General features: G+C 39.8%; 2 protein-coding genes and 1 long non-coding RNA gene across 7 annotated transcripts in view; 1 reads left to right on the forward strand and 2 right to left on the reverse strand.

Moving 5' to 3' along the window:
- LOC146484552 (uncharacterized) overlaps nt 1-632 on the reverse strand; it is a 176,203-nt gene extending 175,571 nt beyond the window's left edge. Inside the window, exon 1 of the mRNA XM_085104704.1 lies at nt 403-632. Within this exon, the coding sequence (XP_084960830.1) occupies nt 403-561 (159 nt within the window). The 5' untranslated portion in view covers nt 562-632. The remainder of the gene's footprint in view (nt 1-402) is intronic.
- LOC146484550 (uncharacterized) overlaps nt 1-17,367 on the forward strand; it is a 209,943-nt gene extending 192,576 nt beyond the window's left edge. Inside the window, exon 2 of the long non-coding RNA XR_014863604.1 lies at nt 16,826-17,367. This is a non-coding gene — a long non-coding RNA (uncharacterized LOC146484550). The remainder of the gene's footprint in view (nt 1-16,825) is intronic.
- Nucleotides 15,430-20,081, reverse strand: part of LOC146484562 (mediator of RNA polymerase II transcription subunit 25-like) — a 29,439-nt gene continuing 24,787 nt past the window's right edge. For 3 of the 5 annotated variants that reach the window (XM_085104663.1, XM_085104660.1, XM_085104658.1), the window contains exons 22-23: nt 19,285-19,536; nt 15,430-18,010 (exon numbers count right to left, since the gene is read on the reverse strand). In XM_085104663.1, the coding sequence (XP_084960789.1) occupies nt 17,867-18,010; nt 19,285-19,536 (396 nt within the window). In that variant the 3' untranslated portion in view covers nt 15,430-17,866. Of the gene's footprint in view, nt 18,011-19,284; nt 19,543-20,081 lie in introns of all 5 variants that reach the window. The other 2 variants (XM_085104661.1, XM_085104659.1) reach the window with 2 other exon arrangements.

Below are 20,081 nucleotides of genomic sequence, written 5' to 3' on the forward strand. Positions count from 1 at the left end.
AATTACTACCAATCATTACGATAATAAGTAAATGGAATATGACCATGAGAATTTTTATGTTGATATCATAACAAAATAGGAACACTTGACACTTTACCTGCTGCTGAAGTTGTTGTCTTCGTGCCAGTAACTGTTGTTGTGGTGTGAGCTGTGTCTGCTGTTGTTGCTGCTGCTGCTGCTGTTGTTATTGCTGTATTTGTTGCTGTTGTTGCTGCTGCTGCTGCAATAGTTTCTGTTGTTGTTGTTTTAGCTGTAACTTCTGATATGCTTAAAAGGACCGCTAAAATAGAAAGCAAATAGTTAGTTACCTCATGAAGCTAACAGCTCCACTTAGCTTTTCTTACCAGCTTTCTATAGATTAATTTATCTTGTGTGAGCCAGCGATACCAAGAAACTATTTACAGCAGCATTATCTGTTTGATCCATGGAAAGCACAGACATATTGTGGGTCCCAGTTCCCACTCCGCTGAATGTTAAGCTTATACTGGAGGCCACAGAACCCTGGGTACTGGTCATCATTCCTTCTGGGTTTTGACCTAAGCCTGGTATTGCAGTGGACATTAGCGCGGCTCCTCCAAGAGTCGGCAAAGACTGCTGGGAAACTTGTGACTGTTGCAGGGCAGCATTTTCCTGTTGAAATTAAATACGGTAGAAAAACAGTCAAACCAACCATTTGCCACAGGGCTTCAAATTCGAAACTCCAGAAACTGTGAGAAGAGTGGTACGAGTAATGGATTGTGGGATCGTTTGGTAGAGAGACGGACATCGCGCCGACAAATAAGTGCAACTTTTCGGCATTTTCTCGGGGTAGCGAAATATTTATCATCTAAAAGAGTATTTCCTATACAACTGACTACCGATAAATGCACATACTCATCGTTGCAATTTCCATCCGTCTACCCAAACGATCCCATAATCCTTCACTCGTACCAGTTTCCCTGCAGTTCTGGAGTGGAGAATTTTGCCATGCAAAAGAATATCTCTGTCCGTTCAATAAGCAGGACCTAGACTGCAAGCAGTCCCTTTCTGGATAGTCGAGAGGTCGCACGAAATAGCCGAGCGCGAAAAAACCTGGAGCGAACGAGCGGAGAGGGGCTTGAGGAGAGGCGGGATAAAGGCCTCTCCCCCAGTCTCTTCTCGTTTATTTTTCTCCGCTCCAGTCTCGCGCACCCTCTCGACTTTCTTGCAGTCTTAGCATTAACCCAAATGGTAAAATGTTTAAAGCCTGGATTTCACCAGCGACCCAAGTACAGTCGCAAACATTAGCCGGCGTGGTTATTATCTCGACGCAAGTATAAGCAAAAGCACAAGGATCAAAATTTTGCGTTTTCTTGTGCTTGTGTCGCGAGAGGAAAATTGCTTGAACTAATTGAGTGACTGCAGAAGGAATTAAGTTTTCAAAAGTTACCTGACACTAGAGACAATGATATTATTGAAATTACAACAAAAACAAACCTAGACTAAAAACAGGGGATTTTTTTAAAAAAATGGATTAGAATAGGGGCGTAATGATTGGAGTTCAGACCTGTGTCCTTGTGTCATGGCTGCCCCAGGGAAGGTCTGCTGCTGTTGTTGTTGTTGTTGTTGTTGCTGCTGTGTTTGTTGCTGTGATTGTTGTTGTTGTCGTCGCAGTTGCTGTTGTTGCTGCTGGTGAAGAGCCACTTGCTGTAGAGAACGCTGCCGCTGAAGTTAAAACTGAGGAAGATGCAGTAAATTAGTAAGAGCTTACATGTACTGTTTGTTTGCAATATGTCAGGACTTCATTGACTCCCAGATGTGTTTTGTTTTAGTTCAGTTGTATTTGGAACGAAAACCGAGGGGAAGCTAAACAAGCCACCTACGCGAAAAACCGCAGACACGAACGACTTCGTGCATGCTAAAACACTTGCCAGAAAGAAACCCTCTGCTAGCTGAGTACTCTGAAATTAAAAAAAATTGACTTTTGTCGGCAAGATAATTGAACGGTTTTGTTCAAAACTGTGCTAAGTGAAGACTTGGACTTTCACAGGGACACCCAACGAGAACAATCACTGTTGTGTCTTGTGCATCTGCGTCGTTTTGTGGCCTATTAAAGACATATTTGGATAAGGGCTAGCACAGTTTAGTTTACTGTTAGGATGCTTTAGCTAAACAGAAAGGATACGAAAATGGAATTTGGGAACTGTTGTTTTATATAAGAAAATGCTAGCTGACCTTATTTCGCATGTTCAACAAAATATTTTCCTCTCGGAAAGCGAAAGCACTTAGTTTTCCAGTGTTGCGAAATTTCGCGCTACATTTTGGCGTAGAAAACTTTAAATTTTCTTTACAACTAAATGCGAATTTTTGAGGAAATTAAGGCCTTCCGAACAGATATCCACCGAGGTAAACCGTTGGGTGCCCCTGACGTTTTAAACCAATACACCGTCCTTTACTTGGGTATACTGAACAGAGTGGTTCAGTCTTCTAAGAAACACGTTTGACAGTAGGGAATTACGACAGAGTTCTTTGCTAGTTTTAAAACTATCAAGCCACGTTTAAACGTCAAATTTATTTTCCTTAAAGAATTATCTCAATGAATGAGAGGTAACTTTAACTACTAACCACATTAGTGCATGCATCGTTATAAATAAACGTGGCGTTGTGATCCGTGTGGATAGGTAAAAAGGAACCCTCAATCTTAAGTCCGGATTATGTAAATATGGCGATATCCAAACTGTAAACTGCTGGCCGACCTTTGCAGTTTGTGGTTTGCAGTTTAAGAGCAAAATCTCAATCTTAAGGTCCCAAGTATTTAATTTTCGACCTAAAGGGCCTGTAAACTGCTGGCCGACCTTTGCGGTTTGTGGTTTGCAGTTTGAGAGCAAACTCTCAATCAAAAAATACAGAAGTAATAAACGCGAACAGAAAAAGTGAACGTACAACAGTCGAACAAGAAATCAAACCAAAAATTCACAAGCGAAAATATAACTACTTACAAAATCTGTACGGCAACTCAGGATAAACAACAACTGCTTACAAGGGCGGAATACAAAACTTTACACTAATTTGAAACGAAAAGAATAGGGCTAACGAACTTACGAACTAAACAATAAATGATTACGTAACGCGACGCCGAGAAGGTAACTTGCAGGAAAAATGCGCATATAAACTAAACTCCAAAAAATTAAACTTAAACGCGATGACAAATATTTGCATTGATAACAGAACAATAAGAAAAATCAAAAATTTTAACTCTCGTGGCTACAAAAAGAAAACATAGCAGACCTTATGGTCGGTTGGTTCCTTTTGTTAGAAAATGGATAACAAAGAAAAACTTTCCATGGAAATTATTGGAATTTTACCTTTCAACTTGTAAAATAACCGTTCAATATTAGCTATGTTCTTGATATATACCCTGATTCCCTCAACAAATTTGCTTCCACTCCACCACCGACGCAGCACCATAAATTTGTTTAGAAACTCACACCCCATTATCTACCTCTATCATTTGATGATTGCGTGCTTTCCAGAATAGGAGTGAACGTAGCAGAATCCACCAATCATTTAGTCCCAGAGTCAAAATATGGATTACGATCAGGCAGATCAATAATTAACAATTATTCCACGAGCGCGAGTTGGATATGAGATGATAGATAGCCAACGAGGCGCGTAGCGCCGAGTTGGCTATAATCATCTCATATCCAACAAGCGCAAGTGGAATAATTGTTTTATTAAAAACAACCGAGAAATATTGCCAGATCTTACTGATTTCGCTGTGCAAGAACGACCAGAAGGCAATTTAATGGTCGCCATTTCTCGGCCATGGTATAATTGCTCATATACCATGGCCGCTAAGCCAATCAAATCCCTCGAATTGCATTATACAATGATGCAGTTTTTAATAATGGATATTATTTTCTCCCTACGTCAGCTCCAGCAGAAGTGGATGATGACCCTCTACATCGCATTCCTCGATTTGACGAAGGTTTTCGACCTTATGAGCCGGGGTGGACAGTACAAACTGCTGTAGAAGATTGGCTGCCCACCAACATTGCTGAGAATTGTCACTTCCTTTCATGAGGATATGCTCAGTACCGTTTGTTGCAACGGTGGAACGTGTTAAGATTCCCCAGTGAGCAGCGGGCTGCAGCAGGGCTGCGAGTATCTGGCTAGACACAAGAACCGAGGGGAAGCTCTTCAACATCGCACGGCACCGTCCCAAGACCAAAGTCAAGGAGGTCCTCTTTGGATAACAGTTTTCGCTGACGATGCAGCACTGATGTCACTCTTCAGCGTCTGGTAGACTACCTGTCCAACACCTACAGGGAGTTCAGACCGACCATCAGCCTGAGAAAGATAAACGTCCTAACTCAAGCTCCGAATCCTTGCCAGCCATCACCATCAACGTTCATCCCCTTGAGGTGGTGAACAACTTTACCTACCTTGGCTCCACCATCTCCAGCACTCTGAACCTTGATGCAGAGGTGAACATCAGAATTGCCAAGACAGCGTCTTTCATGGTGCAACTGAATGAGAGGGTCTGGCGCAACAACTACCAGGCAGTGAACACCAACTGAAACTACGCGTCTACCACGCCTGTGTTCTCAGCTTTCTTTCGTACAGCAGCGAAGCATGGACTACATACGAAAGCCAGGAGAAGAGGTTGCACATTCGGTGGTAGGACAGGGTGACCAACACAAAGGTGCTGGATCGTGAAGGCATCCCCAACACGTTTGCTCTGCTGAGCTCCCGTCGTGTGAGATGGCTGGGCCACATACGACGGATAGAACCTGGACGTATCCCAGAGGGCCTGTTATTATCAGCTGGTGGAAGGCTTAAAAAAAATAATTATACATGTCTATTATGCATGAGCGCCTAGCAGGCAGCATTTGCTAGCGCTCCACTAAGATTAGGTTTTTATTGCTTTTAGAATTTTTTTTGCGAATCACTTACTTACAGTTCGTAATCTAAATACAAGCGAATGGCTCTAATTTCCTCAAGAACTTTTTTGAAGACTGTTTCATCGTTAACTCGAACACGATGCTGTCCGGTCCTATGAAAACGCCTGACTGACTACGGTATTTCGAAAGTGAAACCAACACGGAGAGGTTATCGGAGAGGTTCCCGATCTACTGGCCGACAGACCTATCTATATTCCATCTATTTGATCTGAAACTGGCTGGCATCAATGCTGACAACTGGGAGAGTTACGCAAACGGCCATGCTAGCTATAGCAAAAAAAGGTGAAACATCCAGGGATAGAAGATTTTTTTGCGAATGTTCTAATTCTATATTAAAACTTAATAAGTCCCTAAAAAGTCGTCCGCGATGGAAACAGTTGCGAAGCCTCCTCCAGACAGTAAGATTGTGTGGGGTGTATAAGGAAGGGCGTTGAGTGGAGAGAAATGTCGCAGGTAAAAACTTTGGCTTAAAATCTACAAATTTTATTGGTGCCAAAGTGTAGTATTCTTTATCGGATGAATTACGTTCAATGACAATCCTTTCGAAATTATGAATACTGTAAGAGAACTAAATTCGTGATTTGCAGTTTTCTATGATTCACTGTAATAATCTTAAGACTTCGGACAGTTTATCGTTTATTTATTGATATAGTTAGAATGTTAGTCATTAATTGATCATGTATGTTTTTTTTTTATACTTTGATATTTTTATATTTTTCTCGGCAAATTAGCATGACTGTATTGTTAGGGGCCTAAGCAGCCTCATCAACCCCAGTTAAAATAAAGTTACTTACTTACTTAAAAATGCCTAGTTTCATTTGCTGTCAACACCACAAGTCCCCCAAAAATGCTTAATCATGCTGCACTGTGCATGACCGATTTTCCTTCTAACAGACCCCGTATTGTTGTGGGTAGTGCACTGTATAGTGCTCTACCTACTATTTCGTCAGGCATGTAAGAGTGATTGAGTGAGCGACCGAGCGCGGGAGTGAGTGAGTGCGGGCGTGCGTGCGTGGTTACGTGAGTGAGTGCCTGTCCGTCTTTAAACAAAGAGGTTCGCAGTGCGTGCACGGCACGGCTCACATGTACGCAATGCGTACCTGTTTTTATTTTTCAGCTGCTCAGGCCCCGTCCACACTTAGGCGTTTTCATGCATAAGTCTCCATTTTCATCTCCAGCAAAGCAAAAAATAATAATTTCGTCCATACTAGCATTTTGGTATCATTTTCACTTGTCCACACTAAAATGCTCGAAAGCGATGAAAACGACTGGGATCTGGGACTACACTTGTGTAGATGCTCGGATTTGGAGTGGAGCTAATGTCTTCGTCTTCACCTGTCCACTCTAAAAACGTTTTCGATTGAGTCTACGTTTTCATCAGCGTTTTCAAAAGATTTAGTAAACGACAGGCGAGAACGTGGTATCAAAAAGTATCCGTTTTTAAAGGAAAACGCATCAGTATGGACGGCGCCTCAGGTGATCAACGCTATTAAAAAGTTTTGATGTTGGGGCCTTTGGGATAAAGAGTGCCTCCAAAAATAGAACTTCAATTTTATCAAACTTGAAATTGTCTCATTTACATAACTCGCGAACAACTTGTATCTCAGCTGAGACAGTTTGTCTTAGCGATACATTCAACGCGCTGTAAAACCAACTTTCAAATCTTGTAAAACCTTAGAAACACTGCAATTCGAAATACATTCAAGCCTATTTAGTCGTTGCATAAAATTGTTCAGTTTTTGTACAACTGTAGACAACTGTGTGAAGAGGCTCAAAGAGTGAAATTAATAATCAATTTCAAAGTGCCCGTTTTGTTGTTCACATGTTTTGAACGTTGATTTTACAGTGCGTCCAACGTGTGGCTAAGACGAGATATTTTATTGTTCCTGTTTATGTTTTTCAGTCATTTCTATTGTCGGCTGGTGAAATAGTTCAAATGTTAGATAATTTGTTTAGCGCGATTTGGATGTCGTATTGTATTCACATCGGGTTTGCTAATGGCAATTAACAGCTGAAAGCGGTAACCTTTCTACCGACTTGGCAGAAATTGGCCGCACATAATTTTCCTTCAGATGGTTGTGGTTATAAATTAAGGCAAATTAAACAACTGTTATGGCAAGACAAATTAAACACAATAAGGAAGAAGACATAAAAGGTGCCGTTTCGTTTGAGATTTTGCGTTGTAAGAAAACCATGGATTTTGAATTCAAGCACGGTGAATGTCCCGAATCACGCAAACTGTACTAAAGAAACAATAAGTTTCACGTCTTTAAGACGAGTTTTCTGTTTGAGACAGTTTTGTATATTCTCTAATATGAAATCGCAATGCTAATTACAATACTATACCGCGTTTTCCGTGAATGCTGTGCCTTATTTTTTCCTGTAGTGTTTGTTTAAAAGTGTTTTCAAATAACTCAAAGATTCTGCTTGTCTTAAGTTTTGAGGAAGATTATTCCATAGGACAGCACCACTGTAGTTAAAACTATTTCGAAGGTAGTTTGTGCGTGGGAGTGGAATGGCTGGTTTATTTTCAGAATCTCGGAAAGTATAAAGAGTAGTCAAGGATCGACTTGTAAATTTGGACTCTAGGCATTCTGGGGCAAGGTTATTAACAGACTTCTATTATGGGTTTTTGTTTGTCACGCTGAGTGCTGAGATTTTCCGAGTTTAATCTTTCAAACAGTTGAGAAGCTCAGTGTCATAATTTGAGAGAGTTTGGGCCCGTGCTGCACGATTTTGGAGCTTTTGAAGTTTGTCAGCTAATTTTATGCCACAGTCTCCCCAGCCAACGCTGCAATAACCAAAATGAAGTTGAATTAGAGCCTTGTAAATGAGATGCAACGTAAATGAAGGAAATTGGTTAGACAAATTGTCTAACCCGTTTGACTGCTGCAATGCCAGAGGCAATCTTTTTAGCCAGCTTGATCAAATTTAGTCCGTGGTTAGCATTAACAGACAGTAGTGAGTCAGTTGACAATTATACCTGTGTGAGCTTTTGGTTAAAGCGACCGGCAAGTTTCAAACAATTAACCGGAAGTCTTCATTAAAATGACCAACATAAACAAGCAGCTGTACCTTACTAAAACGACTGTTTAACAGTTTCCGCTCGCTTAACGTTATCGTCAGTTTCTTCTCTCCTCGACGAAGCTCTAGCCATCGCAAACCTTTTTTTCGCCGCCATACTGGTAAGCAGTGTAGAGGAAACGCAAGAGGACCAAGAGATTTAGTGAGGTAAACAGCTTTGCAATTTTTGTCTTTTTTGAAACTTCTAGCAGAGCTTTGCATTAACTTCAACTTGTTGATGAAGGTTTTGGTATCCATTGAGCTAACTTTTCGTTTTACCTTAACACTATTACATTCTTCTTGCTTCAGTTTACGGTTGTAATGTGCTTAGCAAGTGGATGAATATTTGCTTGTGGTGAAAGTGATTATTTTTAAAATATCTTGGGCAGTTATGGCATGTATTTATTGCAGTTTCTAATAGCACCAAATTCAGTGCTCTTTTTCCTCTTGCTTCGATCATTCAAAATAGAATTCGTATGCCAGTGTGGAAACTCCGTACCATGTCAGATGTTTAAAGTTGGTGGTAAAATTTAGATACAAATTTAAATGTTAAAAGACATGTTTCATTTTAGATTCGAGTGAGTCTTAACCGTTTCGAGGAGGATAGCAAGCCTCTAAACAAAAGTCTCCAAAACCAATGCCCTGACGTTTTCTTCAAAAGGTCTTAGGTTCGACTCCTGATAAGAGCACTTGGTCGAGCCCCCTAAAAATCTTAGAAAAAATTATAAAATAAGTAAAACAGGAAAATAAAGCTTTGTCACTCGATAAAGACAAAACTGAAAAATTGTCATTTATTTAACGGATCTCCATGAATATCAAAATGCTGTCCGGCGGGCTTGACGCTAATGAATATCCATCATAACAAACCTATGATGCTTTGGTTCTGCGATTTGCGGAACAATTCCCGCGGAGAATGCTACTCTTGGATTCCGTGTTCTATGAAACATAAGTTTTTTTTAAAAGCATCAGCATGAACTCCCACGACATACTCATATGTTTATATAAAGTGAAACGTTCCTCGACAACTGTTGATCTTTTTATCAATTTTTTTTTCGTTTTGAGGCAAAAGTTTGCATAAAATTCAGTAACGAATACGCTTTGGTTTGCTCCCCAGAATCATGCTGGAAAACATATTTCCAAGGACTTAAATTCTGAAATAATTTACATATTGCACCAGAGCTGAAAACCTTTCTCTTGTCAATGTGGTTTTAATTTAGCGTATGTTGTGGAAAATGTTTTCGCGAGGGGTGGGGGGGGGGGGGGGGGGGGGAGGGGTAAGATGTAATTTCTTAAACATTTGTAGGGGGGTTAGAAGTTAAACTGAGAGGTCTGAGTTCAATCTATGGACTCAAGATAATGTATATTACATGTAAGCTAATCAAAATCAATTTTTGGAATCTTTTAAGAAATATTAATATTAACAGCTTCAAAACCTTTTACTAAAAATGAACAGTTTATCTCAACAATATTAAACATATATTCAAGAACTTGAGTTAAATCCCGAGCTGGCTTTGAAGAAGCACTTCCGCTTCCCCAACGAAGCATTTACAGGAAAGCAAGTCCCTCAGACAAGATTTGTCCGTATGTGATGTAAACAGTAATGATGTCTCTTGGTCAATATTGTCAATTTGCGGGATGCCAAATATCTCTGGGTTGTATTCCCAGTCAACGGGACTTCCTCCCAGCGATTGGAAGATTATACAAGCCCTTCGCTTTCTATGTTCGGATTTCTTCCTGTTTTCCTTTTTCTTTCTTGAAACTGATGACTTTGACTTAGATCCACCAATATTTTTCTGAATACCGGTAGTAATGGAGTGAATCATATCTGAGTTGAATTTGCTATGACAGGTAAGTCCTGTTTGCAGCTTTCCACTTGTTTTCGAAAACAGGCTATTATCATGGTCAGTAATCTTTGTTTTAATCTTCTCACTCTTATGCAGTATTTCAGTAGCCAGTCTTTTACATCGCACAATATTTGCATTGTCATGTAGTTTTGGCTTGTAATTCTCTGCAAGAAAATTGCCAGCACAAGCTGGGTTATCGGATAAGAGATAGTTAAATTCACTTTGGCATTTTTCCAGTTCTTGATTAATGAAATATTGCCTGTCTCGTTCTGCAATAAACATCTTTTTCATTTCTGATGAAAACATGCCCTACAGTTCTCATGATGATGCCTCAAGTGATTCTGAGGAGTCAACCGAGTATGAAGGTGGCTCATCAGGCAACGATTATGTGGAGCGCAGCTTCCAAGTTTTATTTATTGATGATGCAGACATACCAGAAGTATTGTAAAGGTAGAAAGGAATGTAGGGAGGATCGGAGGTTGGGGAAGGGGGGGGGGGGGGGTTGAAAGTAATCTCCCCTCTAGACGGGGGTGGAAAAGAAGTTATTTTAACTTTAATTCGGGGGGGGGGGGGGGAGTGCAACTTTATTTTAAGGCCTACTTTCCTAATTTTAGAACGCCCCCCTCCAGATAATTATTGCACAGTCCCTAAAGTTGAACATCTTTGAACAGAATCTTTTTACGTGCCCCGCTATATTTTTGTTTTGTTTTGTTTTGCTGTGGGACGTTCGCAGTAGAGCAGACTTGAAAGAGGTTTTCATTATTTTGTTTTCAATGCCAGTCGCTAACAGCCGGTAGAATCCATAGCGTCACTTGATTTGCTTCATACAAAATGACAGCTTAATTAGAAATGTAGAAATAAAATTGGAATATTGCAAGAAAGGGGAGGCCTTTTCCGTACAAACCTCTGGGTTATAAAGAAAGAAAGGAAAGGGATAACCTCTTTTATATCTTTTTCATTTTTACTTTAAAGTTGTGAATAAACGCTTATTATTATTAATGTTATTATTATTATTATTATTATTATTATTATTATTATTATTATTATTATTATTATAAGTTTCGATTGAAAGCCTTGGTCGTCCTTTTTGAAATGTGGTTAAGCGTCCGTCATTACTCACACATAGGCTTCTTAATTCTTGAAATGTGCTTTAAACGATTGAATGGAAATTTCCTTGAGCAGTAGGTTTGTTGTTTTAAAGGTATGGTTCACAACCTTTTATGAGCCTTATTCTGATTAGCAGATAAGCAGGTGGTTCGGTGGGAGAGAAAGTGAACGTAAAGTGATAGCAACCCCTGACGATCTGTGTACACTTTATGGACAGAGATGAAAATTTTGGAATTGTTGCCTTTGAAATTAAAAATAATTTAGAAGTGACTTAAATCTTTCATTTTATCCACAGGTAGGCGATCCTCATCCCCAAACAAGGAAGGGTGTTCCGAGATGTTATTCTCATCTAATGACTGCATTGCCTGGCTCGCTGTGTACTCCACCGAGTCTGTTGCTATAGTAACACTCAATCTAGTGTCAATTATTGTTTTTATGAAAAGCAGAAGTCTTCGCAAGCGAAGTTTGTACTTGGTTATCAACCTGGCAGTCGCGGATATGTTATGTGGAGGATTTTCGCAAGCGGTCACGGATTTCTCCTTACTTGGAGGGTATTACTGTAATTTTTGGAAAGAAAATTTTTATACTAACAGGGTGACCAATGTTCTGCATACACTGTTTCCTTTCACTTCCCTTCTAAACATCACTGTGATCTCTTTGGAACGTGTCCACGCGACATTTCGTCCGTTCGGACATCGTACCATCAAAGGATGGGTTTATGGCTTGATTATTATACTCACTTGGGTCACAGCTCTGCTGTTGTCACTAAGTGTTCGGCTGCAAATATTTGAAATCAGGATAATAATCAAGATATGGACGTCGGTCAACTTTCTTTGTATGTTTGTGATATGTGTATGCTATGGCTCAATTATTTTAAAAATGTCAGGGCTGTGTTGTGGCGCGCGTCTTCAGCATCATGGTGCAGCCAATAGAGAGAAAAAACTGACCTGTGCATTGTTTATCATGACTTTGGTATCTCTACTCATGTGGCTCCCATGGACTGTATTTAATTTTTTCTTTTTAGATATGTATCATACATCAATTTCCCTCTCTCTTCGACGTTTAATTTTTGCACTGAAAGCCTTAATGTATGCAAACTCTCTCGTGAACCCCATTATATACACCATTAGAATTCTAGAGTTCAAAAGAGCCTTGGTTTCACTTTTTCGTTGCAGATCCCAGCAAATACAGGTTGAAATTCCCCTCCAGGTCATGTAGATAAAATAATAACATATCTCGTATCTTGGTTTTTCTCCACCGAGGGAGTGATAACCGTTGACTGCTTCGTTCTTTGTGACATTTCAGAACTCTGCGTTATTGATTTTGTCTCCCAAGTTTCAATTACGGTGTGCGACTCTTTTAAAAGATTCGTTTGTATCAAATAAACAACAAATAAAGGTGTGGGGATTGGTGTTTTTTAAAGAATGGAGAAACGTAACTAACATTTTAATGTCTTTGAAGAACAACAATGATAAACTAATAAAATGTACGCAAAGTGCTCTCACGAGGCTATTGGGTCTACACTTTGTGTGTTGTTGTCTGTTTTCCCCTTTGATTTCTAATTTTAATTTAGTCGTAGCGATATACCGTAACATTATACGCTGGTTTTGTAGCTTTGTAAAATTGTTGTATAAAATTGACGGTAACAAAAAAACTTTTACATTTGTTTAGTTAAAGGAAATTTATAAACATTTAATTCCGTATAATGTTATATGGTAAGATTCTCCCAGTACATAGATCACTTATTGTGGTAATTACGGCTTGATGAAAAAATTCAATAAATGCTTAATGTCGTAACCAATCTTTGATTCATTGATTGAAAGACTGGATTGGTAAACTGAAGCCGACAAACCACAAATCAGCGAATCTTCAACAGTTTACGCGGATCTTTCTCTCTACCTCTCTTTTGCTTTGGGATCTTTTTCTTTATCAGTTCAGTTGTCGAATCTGCACAGTTTCACTTGCCAAAACTTGTTTATGTGTACACTTCTGTGGCTCAGTTTTCTTAAGGGCTTACCGGTAGTCAAGGGGAGGGAGGAGGGAGGAAGGGAAATTAGTTTGCATATATCCCATAGTGCATTGCGGTTCAGAAGATACCCTGGCATGCTGGGAATTAAGAAGGATCCCTTACTTCCAACGAAAGAAATAAAACAGACGCCAAATTTATTAAAGTGAATGAGGAGCCATAATCAGGGATGGAGACTGTAACGAGATGCCATTTTGACTTGTGAGCTTGTCCCCATTTGTTGTACCGAAAAATATATTTTTAGGAAAAATTGCGCCATACATGCGTGCCTGCACGCGTGATCGCGGTGGATAAATTGAATTTTTTTTTTCACATGTGCAAGATGGCGTCCAAATTTTAAAATTCTGCCAGGGAATATCTCCTCAGTGCCCACGTTTAAGGAATTAAACTCTCACAACGAAAAGGTAACAATTGAAAGAAGACGGGGAAAGTTGGAATAAAAGCATTAATTGATCACATGACTCGTGAAACGGTGGCGCTGCGTGCGTTGCTACAGTTGAATGAATGAAAAAAACTTACACTTTACGGATATGTACTAAGACACGCAACTTAGTGAATAAATCTCAGCTGCTTTCTGTCCCTTTTGCCAGTATGATATGGTTTAAATAGTACATGAAAAATGTCTAAAGTTCAGTTATTTGCTGTTCCAGAAAGTCTTAATAGTTGTGGGAAGTTATGATGTTGCAAAGTTGTTACGCAGTTTTCGCAACCTCCATATTGAACTCTGTCAGCTTTCACTGTTTTCTTGCTCATGTTGGACTGGAAAAAGAGCTTTTTCATGCTTGAAATCAAGTTCCGTGACCATGCAAAGGAAGAAGCAAAACAACAACCGGCGATATGGATGGACTTTCTAACCAGGAAAAAAAAATACGATAAAAATTATACCAGCTTTATACCTTCTCACATTCCGATTCGTAAAAACCGCAGCCGGTTTCTTCGCTATAAACAAAGCCTATTACTGATGTCTGAATATAAAACTGTGGAGGATGCATTTGACTGTGACCGACCCCGAGTTGAAACATTTGAATTGGTCTCTGGGTTTTAGTCAAGATATGTACTTCAAAATAAGGTAAAAAAATTTCTTCTGTCATTTTAGCTTAATATTTGTTTTCACTCCCGCGGATATCCAATCAATGAAAACTTGTCGTTTGTCTGCTAGTAATTTTGTTTCACCTCTGTTTTACATGTTTTACAGGCACTCGGTATTAAAATTTTTTTTATGCTAAACTATGCCCGGCTTATTACTTAAAACCGTTAACTCGTAAAATGACAGTTTACAAAATTTGGTCAAGGAAGTGCAGGGTAATAAAATGTTATTTTCACATTCAAAGTATTTAAAAATTATGTAATTTTGTCGAAACTGAACCGGACTTTCTCTTCCATTTTCCATATAGGGTAGTAGCCCCACGCAAATTTGCGTGTATCCGCTCGGGCTTATGACGTGAAGGGTGGCGCAATTTTTTCTAAAAATAAATTTTTTGGTACAACACATGGGGACGCGTGAACCCCACGCTTGCGGTTTTCATCCCTGATTATGGCTCCTGAGGGAATTTATGTCGATTGTTGGGCAAGCACGCAAGTATTCGGCTTGGTTCTCAAAATTGCAGAAGAAAACTTTTAAAAGAATCAGGCCAACATTTCCAAAATAGAAGCAGAAAAATTGGATTCTTTTGAATACTGTCACTTAAAGTCTAGTGTTCAGTAGAAACGCTTTTCAACAAGAGAAAGGCAAACTTTCAATCATGGGTTAGCGCATCCTTGGAGGCCCAGGGGCAGCTTGTCGGGTGGAAGGAATTTTCGTGGGGGAAAATACAAGAACCCTCTTGTAGTAAACTTTCGCCCACGAAAATCCCTTCCACCCGACTAGCTGCCCCTGGGTCTCCGAGGATGGGACTAGCGTTAATTACCTTTCGAATGACCGGGCTCTAAACAATGGGTACAACAGATTTATCTGTGGAGACATGACGCAAATGCGGAAATTTGTACAGTATATCCATCTCGAGAGGTTTGCACGCATTGTTGTTAATGATGAATATTTCACATATACAGTGGGCAAGTTGGCGAAGCTCCGACCGAGAATTGCAAACATACGTCCACAAAATGTGATGTAGTAGGTTTTTTTTAAAATTTTTATTGCAATATTAGTGACTATTACTGGACACATTTTCAATTTTGAGCTTCATATTCAACTTGCCACTGTTGATCTTGTGCTCCGTCAGGGAATGTGAAATACTTGGAGTAACAAATTATGAAGGGTAAACTGTTTCTCACGTCAGGACAGAAAAAAAGAAAAGTCAAACAAAATAGTCGCGAAGACGACTTGGCAGCCACGCCTAGCGTCCTACGAGCTCGTCACGCATTCCTCCCCACTAATGTGAATGCGTGACAAGCCACGCCGGGACGTCACTTATGGTACCCAGCCCGACTCCCGAGCTCAAACCGTGTGAAACGAAAACAGCAGTCTGTATTCAATTTATTAAACTTTATTGCGTTTTATGAATTTTAAATTCAGAGGCCAACATTACAAAATAGGGGAAAATGACACACCATATTTTTTTTTAAAGCAATGAAACGCGTCCTTAAAAGCATATTAAAAAGTTTAAACCTAAATAACCTTTTTTATCTTCCCGAGAATCTTCCGAATTTCATTACTTTCTTAAATTTTTTTTTTTTTAATGGATCACCAAAAACAATCGAAATATCCTCGACAAGTAATCTACAGGAAAAAATGTTTGGATGCCTGAAAACAAATGTTACTTTGTTCTGGAAGTTTTGAACTTTTCTCAGTTTTTGTACGGGTATTTGGAATATTGCAAGGACTTTTCTCGCTGAAACTTACTCGACAATGTTTCCGCCTTTTTCAAAGATTCTAACAAGAATTTTCCGGCAACTTTCTACGTACGATACCAGCTCATCAAAACAAATTCCGAATCGATGACAGTCAATGATAAGGGATTTAATTTCTTATGTTTCGAAAGAAACTGTGGTGCTGTGTCGGTGGGAAGTGAAAACGAATGCTTGGTTTTATCAACAGAGTTGACAAGGGAGCTTTAGCAACGACGACGGCGACGGCAGCGAGAACGTCCAAAAAGTAACAGGCTTATTAGCCAAGACAACAACTCTGCACATACATCACACGTTTTGGTACATTTCTTTGCCGTCACTACACGACTAGGACGTGAAATTTCCTGATGGGACGTTTTATGGAGGACGTAAACACGCGATGACAATTTTTCCTTTCTCTTTTTAAACTACACTACCTACAATCTTGGACATTTCAACCACCCTTCCCCCATTTCGATGACGGAAAAATGGCGCGTTTTGCTTTGCGCGTGAATTCGTCATTGATTTTGGGGGGAAGGGGGTTTAATTTCCTTTTTTATTTGTTGTTGTTTTTATTCTGTTCAAGATTGTAGCTTCAGTTCTAAAGTTGGACTAAACGAAGACATGTGGGTTAAAAGTCATTAAATTTCTTCAAAACTGTTCGGTAAACATACTAAAGATGATCAACAAATGAATATGATCTTGGATCACAAATCCCAGCAACCAGTAAAGTAGAGATGTATACCGCTAATAACAAAACGAACATATAAATAATTTACCTTTCCATAGCTAATGTCTTACACCACTACTTACAAACACCACATGGACAAACAAATCCTGTGTAATTAATTTACGAACATCATTTCCCAAAACTGCTTTTTTACGTATTACCTAAGGTTCATTTGATAAAGTATGGAACAAGAAAAACGTACATTTTCTTTTACTATAAATACAGAAGTCAGGACAAACAAAAACAAAGCGAGAAATCACGTGGTTACGGTTACAGTGAAAAACAAACAAACAAAAACTTACGAATCTAGATATGGTAGGTTACTCACTGCCATTTATCTAACTGCTTTTTAGCCTGCAGCACAGGCGTAATTTTTTTCTTTACGTTTTTCAGGAGAGCGGAGGCGAGCGCGGAGGACGAGTCACGCCCCTCCCGTGCGTGACTCGCACTTGCCTCCGCTCGCCTGGAAAACGCAAGAAGTCAAATCTTCTTCTGGAGACTTGCTGCTTTTTTACTCAATACTGGCAATAGACCATTTTCGAGTTGCTTTGTACCTCATTAAGAAGGCGAGGCTTCGTGCATAGTTTGATTATGAAAATCAGTCTGTGTTAGTGTGTAAAGCCTAATGTCTTAGTAGTTTGTACTTATCATTCCTTATTTACCACTTCAAAATCATTGTACTTATAAATTACGGGTTCTTCTTTTAGTATTAGACAATTACTGTGAAAAACTTTATGTAAAACTTAGTGTCCTAGTAGTTTGTATTAGTCATTTTCTTGTGTTCGTCTTGCTCCGCCTGGACGAGCTGTAGATATTTGCGGGTCAAGCAAGCCACTACTCATGTTATTTTTTTTTTTTAAATAAACATTGATTGGAAATTAGTTTTCATTCATAAAAAAAACAAAACTAATTTCATTTGAAAAGCTTTGCACTTAGCCTCGCTTTCGTGATGAGGTACAAAACAACTCGGAAATGACCTTTTATAGTTAAAGTATGAAAGAAAACAAAGTCGCGCCCTACAAAAAAAAAAAAAACACCTTTCAGTTCGGATCAAAAAGGGAATAGCGTATTTTAGCCAGACTAGCTCTGAAGTCCTCAGTTCCAGAGACCAAAACAAAGCACTCCGAACAGCGGACGTTTTCGTCATTTTCAACCTTAAAAAAAATCTGAGGTCAGAGAGAAAAATGCTTTTGGAGTAACTGGAACCACCGTGTTTGTTTGTTTGTTTCTTTCTTTCTTTGATTGTTCGCCTGACCTCAAAAACGGGAGCTTCGTTCTTATAGACACGACATCTGACGATTTCTCAGCTGAGACATCACTCAATAGTGATCCCAGACATTACTGGAATAAATTACTGTGGCAAGATATCGAGTAAACTCATGTTATCCGGCAGAAAACTAGACTGCTGCTGCTGAACCTGCATCTGAGCCTGCGATACTTGACCTTGAGTCATGGGGGCCTGGGACTGGACCATCTGCGCTTGCGTCATCTGTACCTGTGAGACAAAGAGTGGTGTCAGCTAAACTGTTGCCAGGACAACGCTGACAGTTACAATGGTATTTCATGTGTTTTGTTTCTTTTATAATTTGAGAACGGTGCCTTCTAAAAGTACTGCGTATACGGTCCGTGCATCTTGGGATGGTGTGAAAATCTCTGATTTCTTAAGGACGGTTGCTACTTATTCAAAGGTATTTTTGCGCGGTTTAAGACTACGAAGGAAAAAGAAGATCTTAGCAAGGGGTACTGAAATCCAAAAAGGAAATTGGGGGGGGGGGGGGGGGGGGTAACCACGCATTTTTCAAAAAATGGCATAAAATGCCATACATTGTTACGTGTTTCGAAGCTTTTTAGAAACATGCGTGGTTACCCCCAGTTTTCGTTTTGGATTCCAAAAGCCCTTGTTAGGATCTGCTTTTCACAGATAGTAAATAAATGGTGCAAAAATACTCCTGTATCAGGAGGCACCGTGCTTACTGTGGCTTTCAATAACATACGGACTTTGAAGTTCAGGATGCGATCAACCGTCACGTTTTTTTACTGCCGTTTCTTACTAACTTTAAGTCTGTGGATGAAATCCTAAAGTGCGAGCTATCAAATGAAAGCTACTAAGTAGTACTTTCCTGTGGTGAAGTTTATTATGTTGTACAAGGTGGTTCTAATTGTTGAGTCTGTGGATCAAATCCTAAAGTGTGACCATTCAAATGAAAGCTCCTTAGCAGTACTTTCCTGTAGTGCTGTTTATTATGCTGTACAAGGTGGTTCTAATTTTTGAGTTTGTGGATCAAATCCTAAAGTGTGACCATTCAAATGAAAGCTACTAAGCAGCACTTTCCTGTGGTACTGTTTATCATGCTGTGTAACGTGGTTCTAACTTTGAGTCTGTGGATGAAATAATAGTGTGACCGTTCAAATGAAAGCTACCAAGGCTGTTGCCTAACAGGAGCCCAGTTACCTGGGGCGCCCAAGAAAATGCTCTGGGCGCCTAAATGTTTTGCAACAGAACCTAATTCTTTTCATGTTGTCTCCTAACTTCTCTCTTAGGCAACAGCCTTAGCTACTGAGCAGTACTTTCCTGTGGCATCTGTGGATCAAATCTTAAAGGCGTGCCCATTACATGAAAGCTATTGAGCAGGACTTTCTTACGTAGCAGGTTGCTTATTATCGTTCTTCAAATATACAATAGCGTTTTCAGCTTGGTGAAAGGGTCAAAACGACCTCAGCAAACACAGAGCCAAGGGAAACACCGTGCACAATCATTTGTTACATTACCTGACCGAGCGACATCTGGGCAGCTGCCTGGGACCTCTGCTGCTGCAGTTGCAGTAGCTGCCATTGTTGCTGTTGCTGTGCACCGGCTAGACCCTGCTGCTGGGCTGCTGACGCCTGGTTTGCCTGTGACTGTAGAAGGTGACGGAGCTGAGACTGCAATTGGTTTGTTTGCATTTGAGAAACCTGGGACTCCTGTGATGGAAACGCTTGTTGCTGTTGTTGTTGTTGTTGTTGTTGCTGCTGCTGTTGCTGCTGAAGCTGAACAAACAGTATGTTGTGTTAATATGGAATACAACAACTCTCCCGTCTCCAAAGCTAGCAAGCGTCCACAGTCCGTCGCGCGTCTTTCCCGTTTCGCGCATCAAGAAAGTCGAGTTGTCGCAGATCTTAGCTAACACAACTGAAGCCACTAAAAGCTCCCCCCTCCCCCCCTCCAAAAAAAAAAAAAACGGATTACGGCTGATTTCCTCTCGGTATATCAACACTTATTATGAAGACACGAGTATTTTACTAGAAAATGAACCACTTGTAAAATTCATACGAAACTACATCCGGGACCCGAGTGGCGAATTTTCCATATTAGAGAGGTTAAGCACCACGTTTACGGCAAACGGCCAACGGCAGAAATGACCACGAGACCATGTTTATCCTTCATTTGCCGCTCGCTGGTTTCAGTTTCTCAGAAATATTGAGTGTTTTTGCGTTAGAATTAACGGCCAGAATTATCTTGTACTATTTTCATCTACGTACTCATATTTTCAAGAAAACATAAACGCGGATCTCACGTTTGCCGTCTG

Source organism: Pavona decussata, unplaced genomic scaffold (assembly GCF_977016875.1).
Source record: "Pavona decussata unplaced genomic scaffold, jaPavDecu1.1 SCAFFOLD_32, whole genome shotgun sequence".
Taxonomy (NCBI): Eukaryota; Metazoa; Cnidaria; class Anthozoa; order Scleractinia; family Agariciidae; genus Pavona; species Pavona decussata.